At 33.1% G+C, this 12,881-nt stretch overlaps 1 protein-coding gene across 1 annotated transcript; it reads left to right on the top strand.

Moving 5' to 3' along the window:
- Positions 1-1,922: 1,922 nt before the first annotated feature.
- On the top strand, positions 1,923-12,658 carry LOC133196775 (Iroquois homeobox protein 6a-like). The gene is made up of 5 exons (XM_061332636.1): positions 1,923-2,308; positions 3,499-3,747; positions 7,730-7,842; positions 8,108-8,469; positions 11,756-12,658. The coding sequence occupies exons 1-5, from the start codon at positions 2,249-2,251 to the stop codon at positions 12,448-12,450; spliced, it is 1,479 nt and encodes a 492-aa protein (XP_061188620.1). The 5' UTR covers positions 1,923-2,248; the 3' UTR covers positions 12,451-12,658.
- The last annotated feature ends 223 nt before the right edge of the window (positions 12,659-12,881 follow it).

Raw genomic sequence — 12,881 nt, 5'->3', positions numbered from 1 at the left:
TCATTTTTTTTTTGTATTTTACCTCTGAACTCTTTCCCTCTCTCTCTCTCTTTCTCCCTCCTCTATTTATCTGCTTTATTTTTTAAAAATGTACTCTACATGTATATTAATAGCACTTTTGCCGGTAAAAAGTAAACTTCAAATTCCCTGTATCGTTCTCACTCTCTGCATTTCGCTGGAGAGATAGTCTTACTTCATTAAGACTGTGAACATCTTGACAATACAAATCATTATATATAAACTTTCCTATCCTCGGTGGATTCACAGTTTATATGGAGGAAAATGCTTCTACCTTAGACATAAACCAAAAGCACATTCTTTGATCTGACAGTAGTTCTATGATTACGAGATTAGCATTGAGGCCGTGAGTTTAGCGAGAGTTTGCAGCACTGCCCCCTACAGACCCCAAAAGGGAGATAACGCACTTGACACACAACCTGCACATGCCGGAGTTATCTGGAAATGAGTTAACAGAGCTGATTTATTTTCCCGATAATCGTTAATCTAATTACTGGCGTCTTGTGATATGATGGCACGGTCATTATACTAAACAGTTCCATGTCGGTTAGATCATTCATGGCTACTGGAAATTTTGTGTATTGCTATTTACTGTCATTGTAACTTTATAGGTGTAGAGATATTGAATTTTTTTCATTCGAAATAAACAGAAGTATAATTTCCTTTCTTGATCGATTTTTTTTTTAAAGACAGATTAATTTTTTGAAAATGTTATGTTAATGCTGCAAATCAAACAGTTTTTATTTGAAATTAAGTTCTAATATATATAGCGTTTGATAATAATCTTAACACTTTATCAGGTTAGGTTTTTTTTTCTTTCTTTTTTTTTTTTTTTTTTTGAGAGAGAAAACAAACAACTGAATCTAACTAAATGTAAGTCAATTTCTTCAAACCAGCAAACTTTTGATAAACAACTGTAATTCCCTAAATTAGAGACTCGCTGAAATTAATACTATCCGATTTGGTTGTGAAAGAAAAAAATAGCCAAAAATATAGTCAATACCATTAGAATATTTTTAAAAAGCGTGTTAGATTGATCGTACTGATTTTTCAATGAATATGATAGCGTCTTTTTTTTTTATAACAACGAGACAAAAATCAATGTAGAAATATTTTACTTCTCTCGAACAAATTATTCTAACAGTTTTCCCCGCTGATGAAATTCCAGATTAACTATAATGACACCTTTCTAACTCGTTCTATTTATCAAATCTTGTTTAATGGATTGTAATGCAACTTGGAACATAGATGGAGAGATAACGAAAGCAATGGATTTGTCAATTATTTTCTTTGAACTTGATAGCGTTTTCCTTGGTCTAAATCTATAGCAAACGGCATAAAAGCTTTGACTAACATTATTGCAAATCAATTCAAATTTCCGCCTTCCGTTTCACAACCGTGATACTTGGAATAATCGCCTTGTTATTAATTGTGCTTTTAAACACAACTTTAAATCAATAAACACAACTTCATTTTAAAATAAATTTGCTAATTTTTTCAAGGGACAAACTATTTTTGTAGTAATTTGCTTTGTTTCCTTCTGCTAGGATAAAAACATAAAAAGGATTTTTTTTTTTGGTGTGTGTAAAAATTACTTACATATATATTATTCAATATTTCTTGGATTTTTTTCTCTGATAACAAATAAAAATTATAAAATATAAACGTTGACAAATAATGATATAGAATTCGTAAATATGTTTTGAAAAATTCCATTTATCCTGTAGGCGGGGCTTGAGGCGGAGTGATTTCCATTACAAAGATATCTCACGCGCACAATTCTCAGCCAATCACAAATCGCCAAAAAATTAATTTTAACCAATAGTATTACAGCTCTTTTAACCCACGAGAAAAAAGTCTCTAACACAGTGCTGTCATGTAAGATGTTAGTTGAATATTTAACGCTTGTGAAACACGAGTATCGACGAAACAAGTAAATATAGTAGAATTGTGATAAGATAGCAAAATATACGCAGGTCTGAAGTATACATGGATATTAGTTTACACAATTGAACATGTGGTAGCAGAAATATACACGTTGCAGTTGATGTATATTTCACAGCAGCAAACTTATTTTCACAAATATTTTTTTTTTGAATATTTGTTGACCGTGAAATTTCTTTGAGTGCCTGACCAGGAGATTTAAACTTTTCACGTTGACTTTATTCTTTTCTGGAAAATTTATAGAAGTGTCTATCGATAATCTGTGGGAAAGTGGGGTGTGTGTGCGATGTCCCTCCCTCAATTCGGATACAACTACCCTAACACAACTTTGTCTTCTCCGTCACAGGTAAGCTTGCATTTTATAGTATGAAGTGGCAATCAATTTAAACGTTTAAGTGATGGTGCTTTTTTGCACTATCCATAAATATTGAATATTTGATTTTCTAATAACGGTCTTCTACGACTAATTAGCGTTATTTCCTGTTATTAATTGCTTTGGTAAACCATATCGGGGAAAAGCTCGACCAGAGCTTTTTGGTGATTCACCTATTAATGCATAAAACCACAGCTCTATAACTTGAAAAGCAATCTGTTTTGGACATTCATATTGTATAAAAAGTATACGAACAGTGTCATTTTTAGAAGACGAACACGTACATCAAATTAAAAACAGAAATAAAAGCTTAATAAATAGGGAAAATTAGAGATTTTCTAAAAGTGATCTTCACATTTAATTTAGTTTACTTTTCAATTTTTTAATCATGCCTAGGAAATTTTTTTAGCTTTAAAAGAAACATTATATGCCTAAAATGGAGAACTAATATATCTAATAGTTATGATAAGGAAACAAGACATATTTTGAAGGTATACCACACACATGAATAGATTAAATGGTTAAAATTAAAATGCTATTTTTCGTTTAAATATTACACAGATTTAAAAAACTACTTTAAAATTGATCTCAGCCACTTAAAACCCTTCATTTAATCAAATCTTTTGTTATATTTATTCGTTGATCAATAAGATATATAATATTGTATTTAAATATTATAAATAATTCATTCAAATTTGTAAACTAATATATGCATGTTGTAAAATTTAAATGGGTAAATTATTTGCATACTCTCAGGATCTGATAAAGCTACATTTGTAAAACGTTTGAAAAGGTATATTGATAAAAATCATATATGCTGTATGTTTTCAAAATGTTTTTGTTTAAATTTTACAAACTCTGAAAGAAAACAGATTAATCTTTCTATCAGGGTGTAAATTAATGTAAATAAAAACATGTTTGTTTAATGTAAATTACACCCATTTTTAAAAAGGTTGTATCTTGTACATATCACTTCTATATATATTATATTCATGTCCTATTAATAAATTTTGAAATTTTGATTCAGCAGTTATATTTTTCTATTAACAGTTTATTCCTGTGCGTTTACATATATATCAAACTCATTTTAATTTCTTTATTATCATTTTTAAAACATTGTCTTCAGAAATGAAATACAAATGATTTCTTTTTCTTGCTTTAAGATTCTAATGTCGACCCCCACCACTTCTACGCTATCCTCCGTAACCACGTCCTGCTGTGAGAATGGACGTCCCATAATGACCGACCCCCACACCGGACAGACGGTATGCTCCTGTCAATATGGATCCGGGCTCCTCAGTGCCTACTCCCGGGTCCCCTCCCTCACCGATTCAGTCTACAGTGCCGGACCCTACGGTTCACAGAGCTACATGCCCCTGGGGACGGACCCTTCAGCGTTTTATTCCCCACTGGTAAGTCCTACACCACTAACAACCCCCCGATAATTTTAGATTCTTGACTATAAAAGTCATTACTTGACAAGGCGATTTTTCCCCGTCTTTTTAAAAAGACGAGACCCCTTTCCCATTTCCATCTTGATCATTTATACCCGCGGCGTCTTCTAAATAAAAGTGTAAACAAGAATGGGGTTTGGTCACACGACCGTCAATAGCGATGTAAATGAATGCATCAATCATTCCCTGGTTAATCTCTTTAGTGGATTTAATCGATAACTTTCTTTTTTAGATTGCTTCTGGGGATTAAGATTTATGTAATTTTTCGAAAAATGAGTAAGTTTTGATATTGATGTCAGAAACAAAACTTTAATTATACACCGAAATCAAGAAAAAAATCCAATACATTGTTTTATGTCTATTTTTTCCCCCTTTTCTCTTACTTTTAAAGATCTATTTGCAAACATGAATGTACTCCAAAATCTTTAAGGATATGAATTTATCAGCGAAAAAAAAAGGAATAATCATAAGATAAAGCTTTTTCTTCCTAAAAAGAATGTTTTATTTCTGTCAAACCACATCTTGTAATATATCTATAATTCTAATTTAAGTATTCAAAACTATACAAATCAATCAATTTATTCCAGATTTACATTTTCAACTAAGATTTTTATTTATTATTTTTTTTTTACTGGTAAGCGGTTCTATTTCTTGTTGAACCCTCCTAGATACACAGACGGATTACTGACCATGGCTGATGAAAAAAAATATTGATATATCCCGACTTGTTGGCTATTTTGCTTCGATGTAGCGATAAGGCTGGGGAAAATAAGGCCTATCGGATAGCCTCTTTTTTCTACCTCTCCGGAACTCCACGGGGTTCCGCGTTATCTCCCTGTGAACAGAAATTAGTCGCCGTGCCTAGAAATTTTTCAACTTTCGCTAAACAACTGCTTCAAAATATTTAAAACAATTTGAAGTGTTTGTCATAAATGGATAGATATTCCTTCATGTAGAGAGTTGTTTTTAATAATCCGTGTTATTTAATTTTTATTCAAATCTTACACTTCAAATCTAGATGTAATTTAAGTTCTCTGAAAATTTGTTATTTTATTTTTAGTTGTTCAGAATCTAAGAATACCTTTTAATTGATTTACAATAAGTCAAGAAATCGTTTTCCATATGCTTTTGTTTAATTAATATCAAATATCTTCTAAGGATATATTCACATATAAACATTTTTTTAATGCAAATAATTTTTTCTCTTCTTCAGTAAATGAAGTTAATCAATGCTGAATTGTAAACTCATGTCGTATCAATTTTTTCTACCAATCGGAAAGTGCCTTAATATTTTGGGAATTAAAAGAAAATATTTGCCAGAATAAATTTGAACTTTTTTTTTACTGCGCAGTACAGAATCAAATGAATCACCGACAGAAGGAATGGTTCAACGGTTTCATTGTAAATGTACTCAGTATCTATGATAAAAACAAATAATTATTAATCATTAATTTTGCCTCCCAAATAGTAAGCTACACCAAATTGCAAGAAACCATAATCCCTGTGCACTCTATTAGCCTTTGAATGTTTTAGGATCACTGACATGCGTTCATTTAAAAAAATACAATTTAAATTAGTCATAAAAATAGATGGATAGAACAATCAACTTGTTTTTCAAACGATTCCTATTGAGAAGAAATAAAAGTTATATTTAAAAATAAATAAAACTGGCAGGAATGTAAGATAAAGTCTGATTCGAAGAGATGCTTGATAAAAATCGGGTGAGCCGCGACTTTTTGACGGCGGACCCATCGAGAAGTATCCACAAACTACTGGGCAATTAGAATCTATCTTGTTCACAATTTCCCCCAATCTCTCCAAAAACAGCAGGTTCCATTTGGTGATTAGCAGAAATTTATAGAGCACCATAACTGAGTCGGCAATATTGGTCTAAGTACCTGAAATCTTTAACTAATTTTCTGCGACAAACTTCCTCCCTTCTCCGTTAGTACGGTGCTGGGATAATGACACCTCCCTACTTGATCCGGGACCTTTCCACTCACCTTTCTCAGGAACGCAGCAAATGTTCATTCATGAAAATCGGGGAGACTAAATTATTCCATTCTTAATTCTCATGGTGTGAAAATGGTTGATTATTTAACAGGAAGCTTAAATCAAGGGGTGCCAAAGTCTGAGATGTTATCTTTTTAAAATTTTCATAATTTTTCTCTTCATGTTCCATTAAACTAGCGAATTCAAACTGTGTGATTCTGACGATTTTTTCTTCTCTCTTTCCCCTCTCTCTCCATTCTCTCCTGTATATACCCTGAATGAAGCCTTTTTACCAATGCAACGGCAATATGTATGATAACATATATAGGTCTCTAAACTATAGAGAAACAGAATCTCTTAAAATTTACAGCAGAATCTTTACTTGTTTTTTCATCATTCAGTAAAAAAAAAATGTTAAACATGCCATGTATATTTTATGTTTGATTTATTCGATATGAACATAATAATTGTTTGCAAATTTGCTTTTTAACAGCGCAAATCCCCTCGTAGCGAGCGCTAAAGATAACGATTTATAGATTTATGAAGTGGCATGCAAACAGATGGGCGTCTTGTAAAGGCGATTTAATTGAATTGAAATCATGAACTTTTCATCCTCTAGAAAAATTTTCCCATTTCACGACCCTTTTACCATTCTGAGTTGATATTTCTTAGGTGGTCCGTTCCTTCGTATCTATGTTGTACATAAGTTATTACCTATATGCAATAAACATGTATACGGAGAACAACTTCGTTGATAACGGCTCAAACAGTTTGTTTCAATGATAGCTTTCAAGGGATGTGGTTATTATTTTTTGACAAACTGTATTACATTTCTTGTCGAAAATGTGTAAACAAAGACCCGCGGCCTTTCCGCTAACAAGTATTAATTATATTATACATGTTCTAATTAATATCTACATCCTGTGGGTAATACATTTTTTACAATTTTCCTTGTCAATCTGGCATCTTACGGTTATAAATATATTTTGGTAAATATATTTATTTGTAATGAATAATTAATAGATAATCAAGAGTGAATGATCCCCATTATTTATATAGATGTCCGAGAACTATTCCAATATGTAATGAAATAATATTTGATCCTCTACACGGATTATTTTTTTTATATTACATAGTAGAAAGCAAAACATGATTTAAAAACGTACACATAATTTCTTCTTTGGATTTAAAAAATGAAATACATTTTATTTCATTTAACAATTAATAAGTATAGACAAACACACCAAAACACCGAAGATAAAATCCGTTGTACTCCATATTCGCAGAATATTAATTAACTTGCTATTTTTTTTTAATTTCTCATTACAAGATGTAACAGCTTAATAAATTCTTCAAATTAAATAGAGAAAAAAAAATCAAAATTAAAACTTTTACAAAAGATCTACCAAAAATCAAATCCACTCATCCTAACAGATTTTGTGCTTTAGCTACTTGGTTAATTTTCCGACTTTCTAAGATATATTCATTGTATACTGTCTAATATAAAATCAATGCTCAATAAAAGTGTTACATGCATTTAAAAATTTAACAATCACCAATGTTGTGTTATATCAAGTTTTTATGTTTTCACAAACATTATATACGCAATCAACATGTAACATGGATTAAAAAAAAAAATCTTTTTTAAAGATTATCTTTTTCAGAAAATCTTTATTTGTATGTCTATCAAGCAGTTTGCAGATCTTACACTTTGCAATTTGTTTCATCTAAAACTGCCATTTTTTTAACTTTCAAATTACCTTTTCAGTTTCGGTTGATAAAAAACCTAATAATTCCTCTGTCAAAATATTTTAAAACAATCTAAACTTTATAATTTTACAAATGTTCTATTAATTCAGCTTGTCTTCGTGAAATAAATAAGTATATTCTTTACACTAAGCAGGAAAACCACAATTGGACTAAATCATTTACGAAAACCTCGTTACAGAATTCTCCATATGACCTCAAGGACGGTTCGGATGCTGCTTGGCGGAGCCTTTCTCAGCCGTCTGCCTGTTATCCTTATGATCCCGCCATGGCGGCATATCCTTACGGAAATGCGTAAGTATTTCACTTAAAACACCTGACTTTCCGTTCCTCCTTCACTGAAGAGTCTTTTTTGACTCTTGGAAGGAGTACGCTGTCAATGAACTTCCCAGAGTGCTTCTCAAGAGTTACCAAATTTTTTGTTGTTAACATATTATTTCAAACATTATTGTGCAAGAAACATGAATGAATTTCGTATGATTAAAAATCTATCTTCTCTAGTGTTTTTATTAGAAACACTCGCTTATCCCTAAGTATTATTGTCATTTTTCAAAATTAGTTATGGCGGAATGGATCTGAACGGAGCCGCCAGACGAAAGAACGCCACAAGAGAGACAACAAATACGTTAAAAGCTTGGCTCTATGAGCACCGAAAAAACCCTTACCCCACAAAGGGGGAGAAAATAATGCTGGCCATTATCACCAAAATGACGTTAACCCAAGTCAGTACCTGGTTCGCAAATGCTAGACGACGACTTAAAAAAGAGAATAAAATGACTTGGTCTCCAAGAAACCGATGTGGGGATGGTGACGATGAAAACAGCAATGACAAAGCCGACGACGATGACGAAGATGAGAAAAGAAAGACAGACGAAAATAGCAACGATCCCATAAAACCTAATGAAGAAAAGGACAGTTTTGGTAAGTGTGTAGAACTTCTTTCATCTAAATATAAACCCCAAACTAAACACAGTTGGCACATGGGTATTTGAAACGTTGACTGATCGTTTTCATTGTGATAAACAGTTTTTCTTACGATTTGATAATGACTCATATTAAAGAGTTCAGTCTGGAAACCACGAATTGAAACAACACAGAGATTGGGCTAAGTGTTTCAGAATTTGTATGATGTATCGCTGATATTTTAAAACATGACAACTAGATATTGTTTGCTCTGTGAATGCTGAGTGGATATCGAAGAAATAAGAACAGATTCCGAGTACTGAAATTAATATTTGCTACCCAGATTAATGGTTCTGATGTCGAAAGCTGATTATAATGTTGCAATCTTTGAAATTTCAAAGCGATGTCACCTTTGTATCAGGCGAAGGAGTCTATAACGCGATCAGGATTCTCTCGTTATCGGGTTCCCACGTAAACTCTATCCTTCTCAAGAATCGACCCCTGAAATAATATGTGCAGAATGCAGAGGATTACTCTAGGCGATAAGACCTCTAACAAATATTTGATCGTATTTCTCGACTAATTTAATCAAAGAAAACAAAGATTGTCAGTTGTTATACGATAAGAATTTAATCACAGCATTTAATAATCTGCCGAGGCTTTCGTTCGGACTTCAAGAAATCCGACAAACAGTTTCGGCTCTTTTCGATATCATCAATGTTACATCTGCTGCAAATTTTATCTGCGCGTGCATCGCCTTTTCGTCTCCACACTTTCGTTCACTTGTCTTGGAAATTTTCACTAATATTTGACGTCCAGCTAGGAACAATTATCATTATTGACATTCAAATGCATTGTTGTCCGTTTCATAGCAGATTTCATTCCATAATTTCGACACTCGCCACCCTGTTCATGCTCTTCAGTCGCTCGTAAACAAACCTCCTATGAAAACGAGGAGAACAAATAAAATGAAATAGAATACTGTAATTTTCTTTTTTATTAAAAACCATGGTCATGCCTTAATACCTCTAAGTAGTTAGCAGACGATCAATTGACACTCAGCAGTCAGCTGGAATCCTGTAATTATGGAAAACTAAGGATGGCACGCGGATCTAAGTTTTCTCTTTTCTTACAGCACGCGTCTTCCAAAGTCCATGTCAGCATTTGTGATTGATATCCTACTCTGCCTGTTGTTTCAAAAAAGAGAGATTTCATTGGGGTATTAGAAAGGAATACTCATGCGTTTGATACTAATCTCCCCTGCATTTGAATTTCTTTTTTTGCTCATATCGCCATTTCGTGCGTGGATAAGCCGCTATAATTGAAATCAATAACACAAATCGAAAGGGACATTTATAATGTCAATGGGCTCGTAATCGCGGATCAGAAGGTATGCGCTTTTAGAGATGGACAAGGTCTCACACGAGCATTTATGATGAAATGCTCGATAGTAAACACATATTTTCCCCCAGTAATAGCATTACACATTTTACCATTCCTGTGGGCCTTAAGGTTGCTGGCTTAGGAACATTCGTGAGCCACATTAAGCCAGATTACCCGCCCGTAATCCTGACCCAAAGAAGATATAGCCACCAAACACGCATCTTAGCTTTTGCTTTTTTGATGGAATATGATAAATTATTTGCACTTAAAAATGTTAAAAATACCATTATCTCTAATTCCGCTATGGTTTATTCTGTATTAAAATTTATCTGATATATCTGTTCTAGCACAAATTTTGTCAATTAATATTTTTTTTTAGGAATTATATTTTTTGCAAAGCGTAATTCAATCAAATGTTGCTTTTTTGTAGACGTCATTAAAGTCACGTGACTGTCAAAAAATTGTGCGTGGAGAACATGACAGGTCTATTAGCGCGTGTCCTTTTTTCTGTCTGGCCGTTTATGACTTGGTTTCACTATTTGTATTTCCGCCATAAATTAATTGTATTTTGCATTATGTTTTATCCACAAAAGAATTATATATTACATGGTTATTGACTGTCGTTGTAAAAGGATACATTAATCATCATTTGATGTTTGGAGCCTCTCTGCCTGTTCGACAACTGCTAACACGTCCCGAAAGACACCGCGTCTCCCGTCCGTAATTGTTTAAAATGCTTACTGTTTAATCTTCTACTTCAAAGGGCGCATCTTCTATTTCTAAGCATTGAAACTCTCAAAAGTCATTTTCTTCCAACTCGATAATTTTTCATACCATAGAAATATTAGCACACCCAGAAGTTCCTCATGTTGAAGTGTATCTAGCTTATCTAGCTAGAAATTTTCAATAAAATTATTTCATTCATTAAATAAATCGACTAGAGAATTTAAAGGAGAGTTGTTCATTTAAACAATACGACACACACAAAAAACAAACAACGAAATAACTTGATACCTTGTTCTGGTTTTCAGGGTTATTATACTATAGCTGTATGAATATCTAAATGCATTATGAATTGAAATTATTTTTAGATAAAGGATTTTTCAAATTTGCATGTAAATGTAGTAGATATATACGTTTTCAAAAATTACATTTTTCAACCTTAATTATCTGCTGTTTATATGCAACTCGTTTCAAATAGAAGACATTTTTGATTTTTGATTTCAATTATTATTACATGTAACTATCACAGAAAGAAATTTTTTTTCTTAATTTGTAAATAAAAATTAGCCTTTTTAAATTTGTTGTACGAGTCTTTTATTGCAAAGCGATGCATTCACGATTACATGTATTAATTTAGTAACAAAGTTTCATGGAAACTTCAACGCGCATTATCATGACAATCAAAGTGTCTTTTAAAAAGAAACAAAAATCGCACTCTCTTCACAATAAATTAAACACGCATTAAATCCATGCATATTTACATCGAATTATCCTGCAGCATCTGTGTTGTGTTAATTTGAATTGTTGAGAGCCGTTTTTCTCTTCAAAATCTCTCACACGAAGGGACACAGTCTGGGCCTGGGCTTTTATGGGGATTAGTAACTCGTACGACAATTTAGTTTCATCTGCTGCAGGTGCGATTCTTGTAGGTGGATTAATCGGGGACAAATTTGTAAAACACTTGAATTTTATTTAATTCCAAATTTCAATTTCTTTAAAATGCACTTAACGTGAAATGAGATTAAATAAAATTGGATTTTGGGTTCGGTTAATAAAAGAATTTTCACCCTTTTAATTTCCTTTGTGTATGTTATTCATAGGTTTCTATTGTCGAGAAAGGGGACTCATAGCAATATTTGCAACAATTTTCCCCATTTCTTAACATAGTTTAACAATCTCGTTTCTTCTTCTTTTACAGATATTTTGAAAGTGAAAAATGACCAGGATGCAGTTATTGAGGATAATTCAGTCTTTGGCGATAAAAATAGCATGATGAGCACACTGACACCTATTGGGGTAGTAGACAGTATGCCAGCCCCCTCGATGTCTACCACAGAGCTTAAACCACCAATAATGGACCATAAACGTCTAGAATCCCCGTGTTCTAACAGCAGTGACTCTGGTCTCAGTGACATAAACACTTCTCTAACCTTGAATGCTTCCAATATGGATGGAGGTGATGGTCTAAGACCCCGGATATGGTCTCTTGCGCATGTTGCGACCTCTAATACTGGATGCACAAATACTACCTCCCAAGTATCGAACGGAAAAGACCAAAACCTTCCTTTAAATTTCTCAAAATTAGGTTCCCCTTCTATGCCATCTTCTGCATCGACTATGAGACCATGGATGGACAATACGTTTTCTATAGGTTCGTCAATGTTTTCTACAAGTTCTTCTCCAGGTTACACTAACCTCAGTGCCAACAATGGGGGTGGAATGCTTGATAAAAGTTCGCCTTTGTCTGGACTATCTGGATCCGGATTTAACGGACTTTCATCCGCCGGAAGTTCTCCGATTCTTCGTCCCTATCCCTCACTATCAAACCTATACTCACCGGCCCGTGACGTTGGAACAAGGGGTAACGAAAGACTGACAAACCCAATTGGGTAATTAGAATTTTGTTTATCTACGACTTTCAAATGTATAGCAAAATTTCAAGATGTTTGTATAAAGATGTACAACGAACTTTAGAAAGAACATGCACATTGATTCATTTTATTCATTTATCAGAAAGTGTAGTTACTGTATTTCTTATGAAAAGAACTAACATTGATTTTTATTACTCAAGATGTAATTTATTATGTTGGATTACTTATAATTCGTTCATCTCGGAATATCTTCAGAGAAAATGCACCGACCATATCGTATTAGGATTCCTTTTGGGGACTATCTTCTGGAATCCGCGGATGTTTCTTGATGCAGCTGTCGTGATAAGTTCAAATTCTTCCGTGCTGTGAGACATTTGGAGGGCGCTTAAGGACAATGTGCGATCCTATCCAGTGCTTGGTGCAGACAAGGGTTTTCCTAACAAGGTTAATATG

The sequence above is a fragment of the Saccostrea echinata genome, unplaced genomic scaffold (assembly GCF_033153115.1).
Source record: "Saccostrea echinata isolate AGI-Se365-2 ecotype Australia unplaced genomic scaffold, CSIRO_AGI_Sech_v1 ptg000030l, whole genome shotgun sequence".
NCBI classification, from domain to species: Eukaryota; Metazoa; Mollusca; class Bivalvia; order Ostreida; family Ostreidae; genus Saccostrea; species Saccostrea echinata.
This window is presented reverse-complemented; position numbering and strand designations above follow the sequence as displayed.